The 20,765-nt window shown below is 41.4% G+C and overlaps 1 protein-coding gene across 1 annotated transcript in view; it reads left to right on the forward strand.

Annotated features, from left to right (window-relative positions):
• Positions 1-3,334: 3,334 nt before the first annotated feature.
• The window catches only part of BUB1 (BUB1 mitotic checkpoint serine/threonine kinase), a gene marked incomplete at its 5' end in the record, with an annotated part of 28,931 nt that continues 11,500 nt past the window's right edge, over positions 3,335-20,765 (forward strand). The window contains 11 exons of the mRNA XM_081187129.1: positions 3,335-3,495; positions 3,933-3,992; positions 4,864-5,008; positions 6,580-6,776; positions 7,920-7,963; positions 9,203-9,285; positions 9,667-9,719; positions 11,005-11,198; positions 11,790-11,947; positions 13,668-14,065; positions 14,976-15,028. Of these exons, the coding sequence (XP_081043255.1) occupies positions 3,335-3,495; positions 3,933-3,992; positions 4,864-5,008; positions 6,580-6,776; positions 7,920-7,963; positions 9,203-9,285; positions 9,667-9,719; positions 11,005-11,198; positions 11,790-11,947; positions 13,668-14,065; positions 14,976-15,028 (1,546 nt within the window). The remainder of the gene's footprint in view (positions 3,496-3,932; positions 3,993-4,863; positions 5,009-6,579; positions 6,777-7,919; positions 7,964-9,202; positions 9,286-9,666; positions 9,720-11,004; positions 11,199-11,789; positions 11,948-13,667; positions 14,066-14,975; positions 15,029-20,765) is intronic.

The raw sequence follows: 20,765 nt of genomic DNA on the forward strand, positions 1-20,765 counted from the left end.
AAGTTGATTAACTGCGCAACTTTTTTAACAGCTTTAACTGATAGTGAAATAAAATCACTACATGTAGGGTGAGTTTTGAATGCATGAACTAGGATAGCATCATAATATGCAACAGGAAATACAGTAATACTATCATGAGGAACTGAATGCGCCCACTGAATTAAACTTGGTAAAAATAAAATTTCAGTATAAGGAATTGGGTCATGCAATATAACAGTGCAAAGAAAAAGAAAGGGATGCCAGTGTTTTTAAAAAGTGTTTGCAATTTATATCATGCTCTGTTCATATATTAAGCTCTTGGGCTGTAGGGTAGTTACTGTCAGAATGTTGACTTGCACCTGTATTAACAACTGCTAATCTTACAAAAGGAGTTTATATTACAATGCGATAATGTACAGCTGGATTCTGGCCTCTATGGTTTTATGATCAGTCTTCAATTAAATGGGGACACAATCGAATCCTCTCCTGCTATGATGAGGTAATCATAGAATCATAGAATCATAGAGTTGGAAGAGACCACAAGGGCCATCGAGTCCAACCCCCTGCCAAGCAGGAAACACCATCAGAGCACTCCTGACATATGGTTGTCAAGCCTCTGCTTAAAGACCTCCAAAGAAGGAGAATCCACCACACTCCTTGGCAGCAAATTCCACTGTCAAACAGCTCTTACTGTCAGGAAATTCTTCCTAATGTTTAGGTGGAATCTTCTTTCTTGTAGTTTGAATCCATTGCTCCGTGTCCGCTTCTCTGGAGCAGCAGAAAACAACCTTTCTCCCTCCTCTATGTGACATCCTTTTATATATTTGAACATGGTAAATTGGGAAAGCAAAAGCAGTTTCTCTTAGTACAGTTCTACCGTTTCTTACAGCACAACCATCATACACCTTGTTAAATAAAAAAGCTATAGTGATCATGCTATCACCAGTTAATTCTGTTGTGAAAGATTTAGGCAGCAATCCTATACATACTTACCTGGAAATCCCACTGAGCTTGGTAAGACTCGCTTCTGAGCAGATAAGTGTTGTGGAATCCTTTTCAGCCTGAGGCTTCCCTGGGTAGGGTAGGGTGCAAAGGAGGCTAGAATAATGGATGTGGCTCTGCTCTTTGTACAGCAGATTACACCCCAGCCATGCAAAAAGCCAGATGTTTCTACAAACATACAAATATACCTCCATCCAGTTTTCAGGCAAGCAAGCAGCATCATCCCTGTTCAAACACCTATTATCGTATATCCTAATGGCAATCTTAATACTCGGGGTACCAATCTTTGTGAAACAAAAGTGACCACACACACCTGCCCAATAGCACCGAAAAAGTATGGGTGGGGGATGACACAGCAAAATGAGGACTGAGTATCCTCTATGGGCATAAACTGCTAGCTGACTGTGAGTGAGGACAGAAAATAAGAGAGTATGTGGAATGGAATTTTTGGAGACCTAAACGCTTGTACTCAACACTGCAACATTTTGTTGCAGAGCCTTAAATGAGGACAGCATTCCAAAAGTCTAATGAAGTGGACTCCAGTCATGAACTGTTTATGTCATAAAAACTCTGTTACTCTTTTTAACACTTATCTAGGTACAAGTCCCAATGAATTTGGTGGGGCAAACTTCTGAGTAGATATGAGTAGGATGTGCTGCAAGGTATCTAAATACTACTTGTTTTTGCTGCAACAGACTAGTGTGGCTACCCTTCTAGGTGACACTACTGGAGAAAGCTTTTTCTTCAAGCTTACAAAATGAAAAAGGCACACCTAGTTATTAGGAACCGTCAGTAACTGAAGTCAAGCTTCACCCGCAGAATGAACTTTGTCTAAGCTTAAGAAAAGAATAGAGGCCTGCTATGAGGCATTTCTGAAAAACTTATTGTTTGCCACCCTCTTGTGGAAATGAAGGAAATTAGAACTTGTGTGAGAAAACGAGAGACTATTGATACATAATTATCAAAAAAATAAAACAAACAGCAATATCAGCAACAAAAACTAAGGAATGTAGTGTGGCCTAAGTGTTCATCTTGTTGGCCAAGATGTCCAAATCAGCTTCGATTGTACAACCTGAATTTGCCAATATGAGATCAAATTGCACTTGAAAACACTGAGCACTGCAAATTATCTCACTAACACTTAAAAGAGTACTTGCCTGTCTTCTCCCACTGCCTTCATAAGGACTGTAGCCTTATTTCCCTAGTTTCCAAGGTAGGCCTGACCATTAAACAGTGTGAGGCAGCTGATCTTGGTCGTCCTGTAAATGGTTGGGGTTTTTAGTTTATTAAAAACGTGTACCTTTACTTTCAGAGATAGGTGATTTGTGGTAGTTTCTGCCGTGGGTGCCAGTATAACTAGTAGCGCAATCCTCGCCAAGACTGCTCAGAGCCAGTGTTGGAGCGCTGGACTAGGACCTGGGAGGGCAAGGTTCAAATCAGCCCCCTTGTCAGTTCACAGTAACCTTCCTCACAGGGTTGTTGCAGGGGATTAAATGAGAAAGGAGAGAAGCATGCCACACCACTTTTGAGCTGCTTGGAGGAAAAGGTGGGATAGAGATATAGTAAGCAAATACAATAAAATAAAGTGAGGTGTTATGTACCGAGTTGAATAGGATCCAAAATGCAGCAGTCTGATTGGTCCTAGAACAATGCAGCAGTATGATTGGTCCGCAGGAGCCACCCAATCCAGCTCCAGGTGGAAGTGAATCCACAACCTGATTGGCCTACAGGAGAATCCCGGAATTAGCCAATCACATGCAGCCCATTGTGTAAATAATGTATATAAAGCAGATACTTTGGGGGAACTTTCATTCCTCCTCACCACTATGAGCTGAATAAAGAGCATGAAATCCACTCTCGACTCCGAGTATATTTCATGAGGCCTGTTGAATTCCAGTGAAGTGGCGATAGGATCGCAGACTTATTTGGCCAACTTTTGTTTCCTGCTACTGTGATAGGAAGCTACGAAGGTGAATAAGGCTACCTTAGCATTTAATAGGGTGGTATACAAATAATTTATTATTGTTGTTGTAAATACCAACAATAATATAAATAAATATAAAAATGAAATAGTAATAAAAATTACACCTACACTTCCTGTTCCTAATTGAGCGCCCGGGGCAAGTAGCTGATGCAAAAGTCGTGGGGACCGGACATCAAAAACGCGAAGCTCCGCCCCCTCCTCATATTATCTTTCTGCCCCGCATACGGTGGGCTTCGAATGTGAACCGGAAGCAAGGGTCGTGGGTAATGCTTATCTGGATCTCCCCACCCTCTTTACCTCTTCTGTAACAGCGGCGTTACTACGTCTTCTCTCCAACGAGAGACTCTCCGCTTTCCTTCGTTCTGATTGGCTCTCATTCCGGCCAATCCCGAAAGGGCCAGAACGCCTTGTGCGGCTGCGCGGGACGGTTTGAATTTTTTTAAATGTTTATTCCCAGTTATGGTGGACGCGGCAGCTTCCATGGCTTCGCCGGCGCCTGGGGCAGCCGCGGAGCTTTCCGCGCGCGCACAGTGAGTAGTCGCGGCGGGGCGGAGGCGAGGCTCTTCTCCTTTCCCGTGTTTTATCGTGGGCCTTAAAATCTGAAGGGATGTAGGAGGGTGGTGGGCTACGGGGGGGGAGGGGTAAATTGCACTCTGCACATGCACAGAGGCCGTGGCAGTGAGACTCCGCGCTGCCTGTGCGTGTTTTCTTTCATGGCTTTGAAGCTTGTTTGGGGAAAGGTAAGGGGACCGTCCTTCTCCCTCTCTTACTCTGAACCCAGAGGCTGCCTCACCTGCAAGGGAATGTCAGGAAATATCTCCTCCACCACCAAGAAGAAATCAGGCACATGTATCTTTGAAGGGGTCTGTGAAAGCACTGTGGGATACAGTGCCAGATCCATTCAAATACTGCTAAACTGCCATATTGTGTTAAATACTGATATGATGCTGTCTGCTTTGTTTCACAGAATGTTTGAAACTCTCATACAGAACTACAGCGGTGATGACCCACTTGATCCTTGGTATAGGTTAGTCTTTCCTCTGACTGCCCTCTATCTTTTCTAGATTTATTCAAGTTATTTTATAACCACAAACAAAAAAGTACAGTGGTACCTCTGGATGCGAATGGGATCCGTTCCGGAGCCCCCTTCGTATCCAGAAGCGAACGCAACCTGCGTCTGCACGGGTCGCGATTTGCTGCTTCTGCGCATGACGTCATTTTGAGCGCGAGTGGCAAAACCCGGAAGTAACGCGCTCCGTTACTTCCGGGTCGCCACAGTGCGCAACCCGAAAATACTTATCCCGAAGCTACTTCAGCCCGAGGTATGACTGTACTAACAAAAAAGACCAATTACTCCAACTAAAGCTAAATAATAACACCCAATCTAAAATCAATGACAACCACATTTCTCTAAATGGAGAGCAGGGAGATGCCTATATATCTGGAACTAAACCATATGAAATAAAACCCCTCCATAATGATTAGAAATAATCAAGATATTCTTGCCCCTTAGAGACCTGTAGTTTGTGTTAGTTTTTCTGCAATAACTGAATTCCAAAGGTTTTTATATCATAAGGATGCAGTCAGATTTTTAAAAAATGCTTTCCACTGTTTTGCTATAGAGATCCTGGCAGCTGGCAGCATCCGTGTTAACAGCTCCTTTTGGTGAAATGTCTTCATAGTGTCTGGCCGCATATTTAGTAGGGATTCTAACTATACTGTAAGGCAGCCTTTCCCATCCTTGGGTGTCCAGCTGTTTTTCAGCTACCTTTTCCATTACCCCTGGTAATTGGCCATGCTGGCTGGGGCAGATGGGAGCTGTAGTTCGACAACGTCTGGGGATCCAAGATTGGGAAACGCTGCTGTAAGACATACAATTGATCAGCTCCTCTTTTTAGGTATTTTCAGTATGTTGAAGGTGTATCGGGAGTAGAAGGGAGACAAAAGCACCTGCTGTACTTGCTGGAGCGGCTTGTGAAAATATTTTTAAGTGACCAGAGGTACCAGCACGACGCAAGATTCATCAACTGCTGTGTGACGTTTGTACGTATATAGAATAGAGGCACAATTTATTAAAACTTTGCACATGCTGAACAGTAAATTGTTTTTAAGTTGGTTTTTTTATTGATGTAAGTAGCCTTAAATTATATAATTATAAGTTGGGATATAATTATGTTTGCATTAAAAGAATCTAAATTATTGTACCTTTGGATTGTGTAATGTTTAATCTGATGTTTATTGATGTTCAGTGGAAATCCTGTTTATCTGGTTAGTTAGCAATTAAAAGGAATGTCAGAGTGTGGGGGTATCTTTTAGTGCAGGGGTGCGTATCCTGTCACCTTCCAGATGATGCTGGACTCCAATTCCTTTGCCCTGACCATTGTCAAAGCTGGCTAGCGTTGATGGAAATTTGAGTCCAGCAACATCTCTAGGGCTGAACATTCACCATCCTTCTTTGGATGGCAACCTGGAGACCCCCTGACCCCCTCATCCTCTCCAATCTCCTGTGATGTGTCACAAGTGTTTTCTTCTGTGTGAACCAAGACACAATCAAAGTTTTACTTGGCCCCTTTGCTATAACCAAGCCCAAGCAGATAGCTCTTGTACCACACATTCTGCGGCACGCCTGCTCTGAATATGTAGCAAAACTCTCCTTTTAGCCCGTGAAGCTGCTTTTTACTAAGTCACATCATCAGGGGAGGTTCGGAGCTCAGTAGCAGAGCATCTGATTTGTATGCAAGAAGTCCCAGATTCAGTCCCTGGCATCTCCAGGTAAGACTGGAAAGAATTCCTGCATCATCATCATCATAATTTTATTATTTATACCCTGCCCATGTGGCTCCTCTGTCATGTATGCTCTAACTGGGATTCCTGCATTGCAGGGGGTTGGACTAGATGACCCTCAGGATCCCTTCCAAGTCTACAATTCAATGATTCTATGAAGCCCTGCAGAATCGCTGCCAGTCAGGGTAGCCAGTGCTGAGCTAGATGGACTTGGTATAAGGCAATTTACTTTTTCTATTGGTCCATCTCATTATTGTCCATTCATGCCATTTAAAAAAATAGTGATATGGTTGCAAAGTAGTCTCCTTTTGCTGGCAGCAGCTCTCCAGACTTTCTGACAGGGATCTGTCTCCACACCTGCTGACAGAGATCTTTTTAACCAGACATACCGGGAAATGAACTGGATACCTTCTTCCACTTGGCCAGGTGATAGAGATGGCCTTGTCTGCAGGGCTTGGAGTTCTCCCACTCTGTACTTCAACTACTGATGCCTATTCCTTGGCTTGTACAAGGGAGTGAGCAGCTGAGGTGTAGAATGGACAAGAAGAGATTGAAGAGCCCTTTACTCTCTTCTTGGTCCATGTGGTCATGAATCAATGAGTGGCCTTTCGGTCACTTATGCTCAATTCAAAATTGAACTAGTTGCCACCCAGATGAGTAGCTTGTCTTGAAAGATGTTTTCACACTCATAGAAAGCTAGTTTGCAAATAGCGATGGTAGTGTTGGTTGTTTTCTTGTCCTTGCTTTTATAATGGAACATTATTGTTACTAAGCTGACTTCACTTTCTTTTAAATGAATGTTAATGTGCATATGTCTATATCTCCTCTAGGCCGACTTCATCGATAAGCCGAGCAATTTTTTTGACTATTTGTGCAGCCAAGGGGTTGGTAGCAAATCATCTCTTCTGTATTGTGCTTGGGCTCAGAAGCTTGGCATGCAAGGAAATATATCTCATGCAAGTGCTGTTATTCAAATGGGTATTCACAATGGAGCAGAACCAATTGAGAAGCTGCATCAACAGTACAGGTATGTCTATATTTGGTCTGTGATTGACAAACTGATTTTGTAAAGTAAAGACAGTGGAGTCCAAGCAAAGAACCTCTAGTATGGGGCAGAATGTGCCCCTCCAGGTCTTTTTGTTTGGCCCCTTGGCCCCCTTCCCAGGCCACACCTATCCCAGCTCCTGTGGGTGGCTTTTGATGGGCGGGTCAGAGGAAAAGTGGGTAGAGCAGCAAATGTAAATTTTACCTGCTCTGTAGACTAGGTTCGACACACATTCAGACACCCCTCTCTATGCTCCATTCAAGAAAGCAAGGGGCATCACAGTTTGGGTACACATTCCAACCAGGCAAAAGGAGGGCCATGAGTTGGGGGGAAAGGGTAGGGCCTGATTATAGTTCTGAGGCCTAGATAGAGAGGACTTTTGAGGCTGCATTTGGCCCCCTGGGCCTGAAGTTCCCCACCCCTGTTGCAGAGGAAAGTTGTTGTTATTTATACCCGCCCTTCCCGGCCACAGCTGGGCTCAGGGTGGCTAACACCAGTAAAATTGCAATAAAAACGTAATAGGGAAGGGGAAAAACCCCAATTTAAAATACAGGTTAAAATACAATTTAAAATGCAGCTTCCTAGATCAAAACCATAAGGGTCAGACTGAGTCCAAACGAAAGGCCAGGCGGAACAGCTCTGTCTTGCAGGCCCTGCGGAAAGATGTCAAATCCCGCAGGCCCCTAGTCTCTTGTGACAGAGTGTATATAGGTATATGCTGAGATTTTTTTCAAGCCTCAGGTGTTGTCTGATTAAGCGTGAGCTGGAAAACTTGGAATAACAGATTCAAAGACCATATGTGCTTCTTTGTAAAAAAAAGCTGCATCTCTTGACAGTGGTGAGGCTGAAAATGAAGCTTAAGAGTTAAAGGCTTTCAAACTCTAATTGGCACGTGAGGTATGTGTTGTGCTTGGTGATAACGAGAGTATGTAGGCAATTAGGGAATAATTTCATCGTGATCAACTTTAGAAAACTGCTGTTGTGTGGCCTGCTTTTAAGCTGTCTTTGCTGTGATCTTTAAACTTTGACTCGAGCTTTTAAATTAAATCTTACTTAATACAGAAGTATTTGACTTCTTAACCTTCCATCGCCAATGCTAGTTACGGTCTCTTCTCTTCAACCTAGATTTTTGCAGAGTTGCTTACCTCAGAATCAAATTTCAAATCACGGTAGGTTTCCTTTCTGCACTTTCAATGTAATAATCTTACGACTTGCTTTTTAAAAATTTAATTTAGCAATGTCAGAATTCCTGAAAATAAACTTGAGGGTCACACCCTTCAAAGAGGGAACTGAAATGATGCTAAAGTAAAACCTTTGTGTCTCTGCCTGATGGCACCGCACATTGTGGCATTGTCTCCAAGGACTCTTGGAAATCTTAATAATCTACTGGCTCTGTATAGGGGGGAACTGATGGGTGGCTGTCCTCTGAAACAAAGAGATGGATTTTTGTCCTGTGAACGAAGAGAGTCTGCTGTGAACAAGTAGACAGGATTGCAACAAACTGAACTCATATGTGTGTTCAAGGGCAGAGGAACACAGAAAGCTCCTTTATGCTGACCCAGGCCACTGGTCCATCCAGTTTAGTATTGTCTGCACTGACTGCTAGCAGCTATCCAGGAATTCAGATGGAGTTCTGTCCCATAACTAACTGGAGATGCTGAGTATTGAACCTACCTACCTGCAAAGCAGATGATGTAACACTGAGCTGTAGTCCTTCCACACACTTGCTGAGGTATCATGTTTGCGGACAGAACTGGACTAGGACGCATGTTTTGGACTGGAGAAAAAGTACAGTGGTACCTCAGGTTAAGTACTTAATTCGTTCCGGAGGTCCATTCTTAACCTGAAGCACCACTTTAGCTAATGGGGCCTCCTGCTGCTGCTGCACCACCGGAGCACGATTTCTGTTCTCATCCTGAAGCAAAGTTCTTAACCCGAGGTATTATTTCTGGGTTAGCAGAGTCTGTGACCTGAAGTGTATGTAACCTGAGGTACCACTGTACATTCTATTCTAGCCTGTTTTTTTGCCTTCAGCCAAGTAGTCAGTGAAAGAGATAAGATTGTAATCTAAATCTCTACTTGTTTGAAGTGGTATTCCTGTTCTGGTGCATTCTACACTGAACGCTTTTAATGCAGAGAAACAGACCAGGTTCTAGAATCCAGTCATCATCTTGTGGAAGTAGTCTTAAATCAGGAATGGGGAATGGGGAATCTGTGGACCTGGATGTTCTTGGACTATAGCTCTCACCATCCCTGATAATTAGCTGTGCTGGCTCAGGCTGTTAGGAGTTGGAGCTTGAGATCAACTGGAAGGCTATAGGTTCCCCATCCCTTCTTTTATATGTGAACTGTCTTTAATGATGAGCATCCATTCTTGGTTTCTCTCATGGTATTTTTTTCTCCTGTAGTTGGTGTTCTGCAGCCTCTTAATCCCCAAATGTCAAATCAGATGGCTCCTAAAGAAGGCCCAGTCTGTGCTAATCAAAATCAGGTACAGTAGAACCTCAACTTGTTACGTGATTGCAGCTTTGAACAGGTGGCAGGAATATAAGTGGAGAATGGGGGAAACAGTTGGAAGAGGCTGTTTTGTAATATCTCCTGAAGGCCCCATTAAATCTCACATGACCTTCCCAGGGCCCGTTAAGCAAGGCAGAGGGTTTAAAAAAACTCTTTCCAAACTAGGTTTTCCTGCCACAGAAAGTTTTTAAACCCTCTGCCTTGCTTACTTGGCTCTGGGAAGGTCACATGAGGCCTCTGTTTATTGTTGTTATTTATTAAATTTGTATCTTTCTTCTTCCGCTGCCCTGTTCCTTGTCTTTTCAGCCCTGTGCTAAAAGAATCCTCAAACTGAATTTCCTCTCCTATTTTCTAGAATCCAGCCAATTCTGAACAACAGCCCATCATCTGTAGGGAACAAGAAAAAATGTAAGTAACTGTAAGTTACATTCACAACTTGAATGTCCATTCTTAAATGGCTTGGGTCATGCATACTTGAATGTGCATCTTTGCCCTGTCTCTTGAGTCCAGGGGGAAACTCTGCTTTCCCTTCTAAGCATTACCTAGTTAGAAACAGTAAAGCTGATTTTTTTTCATTGGTAGCACTCACTCTGTAATACATTTCCTAAGGAGATCTGCCTTGTTCCTGCCCTAATTTCTTATTGACATTTTACCGCATTTTTACCCTAACATTTGGTAAAGGAGCAGGTTACAAGGTATTCCCCTTTATCATCACAACAATCCTATGGTTATTGGCATGTGCATAGAACCCCCCCTCCCCCTAATTCAATTTTTAACCTGCTTTGTGTTTTCGTTAAACACAAAGGCCTCTTTGCTTAGGATGGTGCCTCTTTTGGTTTTTTCAAATGATTGGAGGTCTCCGTTCAATGAAAGTTTGCACTGGAGCAGCTGTCAGAGCCCCTTCCTTATGGGTCTTCAGAGCAGTCCCTGCTTGCTCCTACAGCATGAGCAGGAACTACTCTGAAGTTTGCTGACGAATAGAGCAACTTGCTAGTTGGGAAAATAAAGGCAGCACCCCAAAAAAATAGCTGGGGAGGAGGGTGGGGGAAGTCCACCCTGCCAAGGCAATGGCCTTTCAGGCAAAGGAGCCGTCTCTGAGCAGTGGACTTCTCCCTCAGCTATTTCCAAGGTTCAGTCTTCATTTTCCCCCTATGTCCAGTCTTGCCGATGAAGGCAGCACTGTCTCCATTCATTTACATGGGGCTGGGGTGGGAAATAACATCTCTGAAAATACCTATATTGGGCCTATCACAGCTCTAATACTCTATGGCGTTCTGGAATTTCAGGGCCAGCCTATTTTGTTTTAGACAGCACTGGGGAAGGCTTGTTTTCCTTGTAGGTCTGAAAGTTGCGACTCACTTTGGTATTTGGGCTTTCTCCAAAGTGAATGCACATTTCTAGTAGGCTAGACTGAACAAGGGGAGAGACAAACTCAAGAGCACCCTATGAACATCTCCCTTCTCAAAAGACCCTTTTGGCGTTTGAATTGGTGTTGTCTAGAGGCTGGCACTGTTAATCACAGATTGCTTGTTGGCATTACCATTTGTTGGCTTCATGATAGGATAGGTTGTTGCTTGTTTGTGTTTAAATGGTCCCCCTTGTTTGGAGTGTTGCATGCTGTTTTGGGTGCCCTTGGGCAGAGACTCTGTCTATAGTTGCTGTAAAGAAACTTGCCACTTCTTTTCCTCCACAGGGAACAGCCTAGATATGTCACCACTATTTCCAGGTCAGAAATCCTACCGACTCCATCCAATCCTAACCTTGAGCAGAAGGTCATGTACGACAAGAACCTTCTCTTCTGTGAAGGTTCTGAACTGTGCTTTGAAGAAGTCAGAGCGAATGCGCATTTTAAAAAGGCTGAGCAGCTGAAAAGGAACAAAAAATGGGGTAATTACAAGTTAAGACTTCCAGCTAATCTTGCTCCAGAGCCTGAAGACAGAGTTGCAAGACATTTTAATATTAGACAAAACATGCAGCTATGCTAAACTGGACCCAGGCTAAACTAGTTGGACTTTGTGTCGCATTGAAATAAATGGGACACAATTTTCACATTGATGATCTTAGTAATAGCCGAAAACACAGTGGCAGTGGGAAGCTAACCATTACAAGGCCTGTCCCTTCCAGATTTTCCTAAAAGTTCTCAGATATGGCAACTTATCCAAAGTAACTCATTCAATTTTTGTATGTAGATGTATCCTATATCCTTGGAGACCTTAACATAGTCAGAATTAACAAGTATTTTTGACACCTTGTCTGTCATGCTGGCTTCTGTCCTGGCCTCTGTCTATCTTTTCCTGTTTTTTCAGAGTTGCTAAGTTTCCTTTTATAATAGCTATTAACAATTTATAATAGCTATTATTTATAATAGCTGTTAACAATAACCAAAGGAGAAGTGGGAGAGAGATACCGCCTCTCTCCAAAATAAAAAAATATTCATACAGATGCTTTGCTTTCTGCAATATTGCATTTGACATTCAGAGGATGATGAGAGAGAATTTTTGAAGAAGAAGGAAAATGACCTTCTTGAGCTACAGAAACTACAGCAGAGGCTAGATCAGCTCTCCCAGACATCATCAACATCCCAGAAAACTGCAGCACAGCCATCTACTTGGCAATCCCTTCAAAGCTCCACAGTGGTATGTATGTTTGTGATACTGCATACTATATTGGCATTCTTTTAAATATTCATTCTCTGCGTTGTTAACATCAAAATGTTACTTGATTGAAAAATATGCTTTGAAAGTGCTGACTTCCTCGCCTCTCTCACCCTTGGGGAGCAGCAGAGACTCCACGCCAGGACCCATAGCTGCCCCCCTTCTCATTAACGGCTCTAGTGAGATATCCCAGCCATATCTCTTTGTGCCAGTTAAGACTAAGCAACAGCATCCTCAAGACACTTAAAACAGAGCTCATGTATGAGTCATCTCCCACTTGGACTACTGCAATGCGCTCTGTGTGGGGCTACCTTTGAAGGTGACCCGGAAACTGCAATTAATTCAGAATGCGGCAGCTAGACTGGTGACTGGGAGTGGCCGCCGAGACCACATAACACCGGTCCTGAGAGATCTGCATTGACTGCCAGTGTGTTTCTGAGCATAATTCAAAGTGTTGGTGCTGACCTTTGAATTGGCCTCGGTCCTATATACCTGAAGGAGCGTTTCCACCCCCATCGTTCAGCCTGGACACTGAGATCCAGCACTGAGGGCCTTCTGGTGGTTCCCTCATTGCGAGAAGTGAGGTTACAGGGAACCAGACAGAGGGCCTTCTCGGTAGTGGCACCTGCCCTGTGGAACGCCCTCCCTTCAGATGTGAAGGAAATAAGCAGCTATCTTCTCTTTAAAAGACATCTGAAGGCAGCCCTGTTTAGGGAAGTTTTTAATATTTAATGCTGTATTGTTTTTAACACTTGATTGGGAGCCACCCAAGGTGGCTGGAGAAACTCAGCCAGATGGGCAGGGTATAAATAATAAAATATTATTATTATTGTTGTTGTTGTTGTTGTTGTTATTGATTGAAAGGATAAACTGCAAAAACGTGTACCTAAAGGTATTTTCAGTAGTTGCTCTCCAACTCCAAGCCTGTATAAGCTTTCCAAAATCCAAGTCAGGTTGTTTTTCAGGAGCTGTGCGTATTTGTTATTTAGTGAATATATTACTTTACAGAGTTGGCCCACTAGCCAGTCTTGCCTAGTATTGGGAGCAGCAGCTCTCCCAAGTTCTCCCCACAATCTCTGCTTGAGTTGGAAATAGTATCTCAGACCTTCTCCAAGCCAAAGCAATGTGCTGTAGCCCTGGCTCCTTTGGTTAGACAGTGGGTTTTATTTCAGTTGGGCTGGTGGGGGAAGCTAACATGGTGCCCTGCAGATGATTGTTGGACTATAGCTCCCATTAGCCACAGCCAGTGGACAGGGGTGTTGGGAGTTATAGTACAACAGCATTTAGAAGGCACTGTATTGGCCACATCTGGCTTCAAGTCAATAGGATAGGAATGAGGAACGAATCTCGCTCATCATCCGTGTCTATTTCCCATGCTGACTGGGGCTGATGGACAACGATACCTATTGCTCCTGCAATAGATGTTATTGTTTGAATTGCCTAACTTTCAAAACTTGTATGTCCTTCCTGTGTTAAAACACATTTCTACCCTAAGTCTTCAGGGCATGATGGGAAGCAGATTTAAATTGATTAAAAATTCCTTAAAGCTTTAAACCCATTCTAAGTTTTTTAAAATATACACAATTTTCATACTAACACTTCTGTCTTGAAATGCCATAGGTTGCTGGACAGGGTCAGAAATGCATTAAAACATTGTGTAAGTTTCTCCTTGCCTAAATGTTGTCTTTCTTCACTTTTTAAGGGTGACCCATACGTACAAACCTGTGCAGCTCAGGGTCTGCCAGAGCGGGCAGTACCTTCCCTAGCTGGATATCTACAAAAGTCTTTGAATTTGGGGACAGAACACCAGAGTTTGGCATCAGGTGCTTCGGCTTCACAGCTGGTAGGAAGTCGGCAGCAAATAGCAGTTTCCGATGAGATTTTGGTGGGTGGTGCTTCAGCTACACAACCAGTCAGGAATTTCCAGCAACAACCAATCTTGGTTTCTGCATCAACCATCCCCAGCGGAAAGGCTGCATCCAAAGCGAAACTTGATATTGAAGATTGTGAGAATAGTCTGCACAGATTTCAAGTCAGCTCTGATGATCAGCCGCCCCAGAAACGTGCTATCCTCTCCAACATTTACCATCATGGAGAGCAGTAAGTGAAAACTAGGCCTCTTAACGCCTGTCTCCATTGTTTTTTCCCCTAGTTTTTCTTTTAACTTGGAGTGCGTTCCTTTAGGGGGATTATTTGTGAAGACATGCTATGGCAGGCATAGGCAAACTCGGTCCATCCATCACCCCTAGCTAACAGGACCAGTGGTCAGGGATGATGGGAATTGTAGTCTCAAAACATCTGGAGGGCCGAGTTTGCCAATAATAATAATAATAATAATAATAATAATAATAATAATAATAATAATAATAAAATTTATTTATACCCCGCCCTCCCCAGCCAAGGCCGGGCTCAGGGCGGCTAATAACCAATAATAAAAACGAGTTGAATGAATACAACTTAAAAGCAAGATTAAAATACAACATTAAAACAATTAAAATGAAGCCTCATCACAGGAGGAGAAAGGAAAAAGAAAGAGGGGGAGGGTATCAAATTGACTCCAAGCCAAAGGCCAGGCAGAACAACTCTGTCCTACAGGCCCTGCGGAAAGAAATCAGATCCTGCAGGGCCCTGGTCTCATGAGACAGAGCGTTCCACCAGGCCGGAGCCAGTTGAAAAAGCCCTGGCTCTGGTTGAGGCTAATCTAACTTCCTTAGGGCCCGGGACCTCTAGGGTGTTGCTATTTGTGGACCTTAAGGTCCTCCATGGGGCATACCGGGAGAAGCGGTGCTATGGCATTTTTGGGCAGACCTAAAACCACCCTGCTCAATTTCAACAGATGGCTCTGTCATAAATTTTAAAAGAAAGCCATTCACTTCCTTTCACCCATCTCTCATTTTGAGCACTTACTCAAATATGTTGTTCATATTTCACTACCTGTTTTTGACCTTGTAAGAATTAGGTTGCCTTTAACCGATACTGGAGAACTTAACACATTGGCTTTTCTTTGCAGGCACTTGGACACATCTCATCAGAAACCGCAACACTCCGCAGAAATGAGAGATGGTAATAATCTGCTCTCTTTGTAATACTCTGTGAGCCCTCTAACATAGCGGGCTATTGAGCTATACTCAAAAGTCTCCTACTTGCAAACCATGTTTATCTTACAAGCAGTGAGTGGTCTGTGGTTCAGCTGTGTTGAGGCTCCATGATAAAGTTGACTCCATCTACTGTAAGGGATTCATGGCCAAGGAGCGAACATGCTCATGAATCATTGCATAACACTGGAAAGCCAGTCTGGTGTAGGACTAAGGACAGAAGGTTGCAGGTTCCAATCCCCATGTTGCCATGAAGCACAATGGGTTGACACTGGGCCAGTCACATCAGCTATTTTCATGCATGTAATTATTGCACAGAGGAAGGGCAGCTGGACCCCACGGCCCCATCAGCATCTCATGCAGGCAGCTTACACTCAAACACATACCCTGGCCAGTATGTTCTTCAGTAGAACATGAGAAAGGGCCACCTAAGTGTATGCAGGCAACTAGGACTCTCTTGGGCAGGGACTCTGGTGCTCTGAAGCACCTACAAACGTGTGAATACATAAGCTCTCATCACATCGATGTTGGAAGGTGTGGCTGGCATGGCAGCATCAGTTGTGAGCCTGATTCTGCCTCATCCATGTGATGATTGTATCTCAGCTTCTATCTCAGCTTAACTTACTTCATAGGGTGGCTGTAAAGATAGGAGTGGAAGAGAGGGGGAAGTCCGGGGGGGAGAGAAGTACCGTATTTTTTGCTCTATAAGACTCACTTTTTCCCTCCTAAAAAGTAAGGGGAAATGTGTGTGCGTCTTATGGAGCGAATGCAGGCTGCGCAGCTATCCCAGAAGCCAGAACAGCAAGAGGGATCGCTGCTCTCGCTGCGCAGCAGTCCCTCTTGCTGTTCTGGCTTCTGAAATTCAGAATATTTTTTTTCTTGTTTTTCTCCTCCAAACACTAGGTGCGTCCTGTGGTCTGATGCATCTTATAGAGCGAAAAATACGGTATTTTTTGCTGCCATTAGCACTTTGGAGGAAGGATGAGATATAAATGTCACACACACAAAAATACACTTATTTTTTTTAAAAAAAATAATTTATATTAAGTTTCTTACAGATATAACACATATCACAACAAAAGAAAAGAAAAAGAAAAAAGACAGGATCACAAATATAAACAAAAAAGAGAGTAAAAAGAAGGTACTGGTAAATACCTAAACACCTAAACAACACAAATTAATTAATTATTTAGACTTCTAACCTCATAAACATATTTTGGGCTTTCTCTGAGCCCTCCCATCTGAATTTCCTTGTAATTAAAATGTAGCAGTTTTCTGATATCATTTTTTAAAAACACAATATTCCAATTAAAATAAAATTTCTTAACTTTCCTTAAAGTTCTAAATCTTATTTATTTCTTTAACTCTTAATTTAATCATAGGCCTACAGTGGTGCCTCACAAGACGAAAATAATCCGTTCCGCGAGTCTCTTCATCTAGCGGCTTTTTCGTCTTGCGAAGCAACCCTATTAGCGGCTTAGCGGATTAGCGCTATTAGTGGTTTAGCGGCTATTAAAGGCTTAGCGGCTTAGTGGCTAAAAGGCTATTAGCGGCTTAGCAGCTTAGAAAAAGGGGGGGAGCGAAAAAAATCGCAAGACTCGCAAGACGTTTTCGTCTTGCGAAGCAAGCCCATAGGGAAATTCGTCTTGCGAAGCGCATCGAAAAACGGAAAACCCTTTCGTCTAGGGGTTTTTTCGTCTTGCGAGGCATTCGTCTTGCAGGGCACCACTGTATTCAGGTACTTTCAAGTAATTTCTAATTTTTAATATCACAGTATTTATTCAAATAGTCCTTAAATTTCTTCCACTCTTCTTGGTATTCCTCTTCTTTTTGGTCATGGATTCTTCCAGTAAGGTCAGCCAACTCCATATATTCCATCGTTTTCATCTGCCATTCTTCCACAGTTCTTGTGTTTTCCATTTCTTGGCTATTAAAATTCGAGCAGCAGTTGTGGCATACAAAAATAACTTTACATCTTTCTTGGGCAGTTCAGAACCTATTATTCCAAGGAGAAAGGCCTCTGGTTTTTTAATAAATGTATATGTCATCATTTTTAAAAATTAATTATAAATCTTTTCCCAGAAGTCTCTCACCTTGGAACATGTCCACCACATGTGATAAAAGGCACCTTCCTTTTCTTTACATTTCCAACATATATTATCACAACTATGATAAATCTTAGCTAATTTAACCGGAGTTAAATACCATCTATACATCATTTTCATTATATTTTCCTTTAACATCGTACATGCAGTAAATTTTACCCCTTTCTTCCATAGCCTCTCCCAATCTTCCATCATTATATTATGTCCTACATCTTGTGCCCAATCAATCATAACCAATTTAACTTGTTCATCCTTTGTATGCCACTCCAACAACAGATTATACATTTTAGACATGTTTTTAACATTAGTATCTTAACAATTCCGTCTCCAATTTGGTTTTTTCTGTTGCAAAACCATTTCTCTTATCAATCTTGAATAATTCATTAATTTGATAGTATTGAAGCCAATTCACCTTATCTTTAATTTGTTCAAACAGTTTTAATTTAAAGCCTTCTTGGTTCTCTATCAATAAATCAGAGTATCTCAACCATTTGTTTTCCATATTTAACTTTTTTGGGGCCTGTGCTTCCATTGGAGAGATCCATTTGGGTGTTTTTCGAAGTAAAAGATCTTTATATCTACTCCAAACATTGTATAGCGTTTTCCTAATTATATGATTCTTGAAACCGCTATTATCCAATCCCTCCAAATCCAGGAAATCTATTATCCAATCCCTCCAAATCCAGGATATCTTCATTGTCTAATTGTAGTCTTTAATCCATCAGAAGGCCGCAGCTTCAAAACATATCTTCAAATCTGGCAGGGAAACCCCCCTTTTTCTCTCACATCGGTAAGCAATTTATATTTAATTCTAGGTTTTTTTCACCTGCCAGATAAACTTTGACAACTCCTTCTGCCATTCTTTAAAACATTTAATATTATCAATAATTAGTAGAGTTTGAAACAAGAACATTTTCAGCAGTACATTCATATTAATCACCAATATTCAGCCCATAAGTGTGAGTTTTAGATTTGCCATATCTCTAATTCTCTTTTAATTTCATTCCCTACTTTTACATAATTGTCCTTATATAAGTTCTTCGCCGTTAAATTCACCCCTAAGTACTTAACTTTTTTCGAAAAGGTCAGGCCTGTCTTTTCAATAAAAATTCTCCTTCCATCATTGTCCAATCCCCCCCCCCCTAAAACTTTGGTTTTGCTCTTATTTAATTTGAATCCTGCCACCTGCCCAAACTCCTGAATCATCTCCAGTGCTTTTATTGCACTGGTTTCTGGATCCTGTAAAGTTAAAACCAAATCATCAGGAAAGGCTTTTAATTTATACTGTTTAGATCCTACTACAATGCCCTTAACCTCCTCTTCATTCCTCAACATATTTAGCAAAACCTCCAGAAGTGAAATAAATAACAGAGCGGAGAGTGGACACCCTTGCCTGGTTCCTTTCTCAATTCTAATTTCCTCTGATACCACATTGTTAACAATAATTTTAGCTTTGTGCTCAGAATAGATCGCCTTGAAACTATTTAAGAATTCTTGACCAACCTCAATTCTTTCTAAATTTCTTTCCATAAAAAGCCAAGAGATATTATCAAAGGCCTTCTCCGCGTCAATAAACATTAATAAAGCTTTACAATTTCTTTTAGCTTCTAATCTTTCCAATATATCAATTAAATTCCCATAATTATCTTTCATGTGTCGTCCAGGCAGAAATCCTGCCTGGTCCTTATGAATATCCTCTGTTAAGACCTTCTTCAATCTATTAGCCAGAATATTTGGAAAAATTTTATAATCCACATTAAGTAATGAGATTGGTCTGTAATTTTTAACATCCGATCTATCATGGTCTAATTTTGGTATCAGGGTTATATAAGCATCTTTCCAGGTTTCAGGTGCTTTCTCCCCTCTTAAAATCTTATTACACACATCTGCCAATGGTTGAATTAGCCAATCTTTCAGAGTTTTTGGTCCTGGGGCTTTGCCTAGTTTCATCTGATTTATAGCTGTCTCAACTTCCTGTCTAGTAATCAAACCATTGAGTAGGAGTCTTATCTGTGGGAATTTTCTGGAATTCATTTGTATTAAGAAATTGCTCAATTTTATCCTTGTCTTCTTTACCTTTTTTATACAGTTGTTTAAAATATTTCTGAAAACATTTCCTTACGCCTGCAGGGTTTTCAAAAGATTTTCCATCAGATACAATATTTGTAATGGTATTCTGTTTCTGTCTCTTTTTTCATTGCCAAGCCAACAATTTTCCAAAATTATTTGCAGATTCAAAGTTCCTCTGTTTCATTGCTTTTATTTTCCATTCTATTTCTTGATTTATGATTTGAGAAAATTGTATTTGCAAAGCTGTAATTTCTTTTTGTATCTGTTGGCTCTTTGGCATTGCTCTCAAATTCTTCTCTTTTTCTTTTATTTGAGACAGAATTTTTTCTTTTTTTTCCATTCTGTATCTTTTTCTTTATCGAATTCTATTGTATGAGGAAACCTCTCATTACAGCTTTACTAGCATCCCAAATGACTCTTGTTTCTACCTCTGTATTCATATTTAATTCAGAATAATCTCTTAGAGTCTTTTGGGCCTTGCCAATCATCTGTTCATTCCTCAACAACTCATCATTCATCCTCCATCTGAAGGAACCCTGCAGACATAATTTCATTTCCAAAAACACTGCATTATGATCAGAACAAGTCTTAGGACAGATTTGAGTTTTACAAACCCTAGGGACCAGATCTCTAGAAATCTATAAATAGTCGTTTCTCAAAAATGTTTGGCTTGAATTTGAGAAAAAAGTATCATCTCTTTCTGTAGGATTCTGTAGCCTCCATATATCTGACAAGTCATATTTATCCATCATATTAAAAAAAAAAATCTTTGGTAACCTTTCAGAATTTTGAAGTTTTTGTTCTGGTGATTTATCCATAAATGTTGAGGCTACCCCATTCAGGTCACCCATTAAAATCAATTTGTAATCCAAATAGTCTGTATGTCTTGAGTCCATTTTTTTTTAAAAAAAATCCACATTACCATCATTGGGTGCATAGATTCCCAATAAAAGAAACTTATCACCTTGTGCTGTAATCTCAACAGCAATGTATCTCCTCTCCTCATCCTTAAACATCAACTTGGGATTTCATTTTTCTTTAACATAGAAAATCACACCTCATTTTGTAACTTTGTCCGATGAAATAAATTCCAGTCCAAGTTTCTTATTCTGTAAAATCTTTCTAAGAAGTCTAATAACATGTGTTTCCGGTAAACAGATTACATCCAAATTCTGTCTTGCCAAAACGTGATAAACTTGGCTCCTTTTTCGAGGAGAATTTAAAATATTCACATTCCAGGAGCAAATTTTTAAAGCCATCCTGATATTTTTAGGGGTCTGCTGCCCTCAGTGAGGAAGGACTTTCCAATCCCAGCTCTTTTACGTTTTTCTCCGGAAATCTTTCTTTCTCTCCCACAGTTCTTATTCTTTGTTTTCTCCCTTGGAACTTGAAAGAGAGACCTTCTGGAAACTCCCACCTGGAAAAAAAAAATTCTTTCTTCTTAAAGCAGTCGCCAAATCTGTCTAGTTATTTCTCAGGGCCAAGAAGTGTTTTGGGATCTCTTTGAACAAGATTATCCCCTTCCCTTCT

The sequence above is a fragment of the Podarcis bocagei genome (genome assembly GCF_964188305.1).
Source record: "Podarcis bocagei genome assembly, chromosome: 3".
Classification (NCBI taxonomy): domain Eukaryota; kingdom Metazoa; phylum Chordata; class Lepidosauria; order Squamata; family Lacertidae; genus Podarcis; species Podarcis bocagei.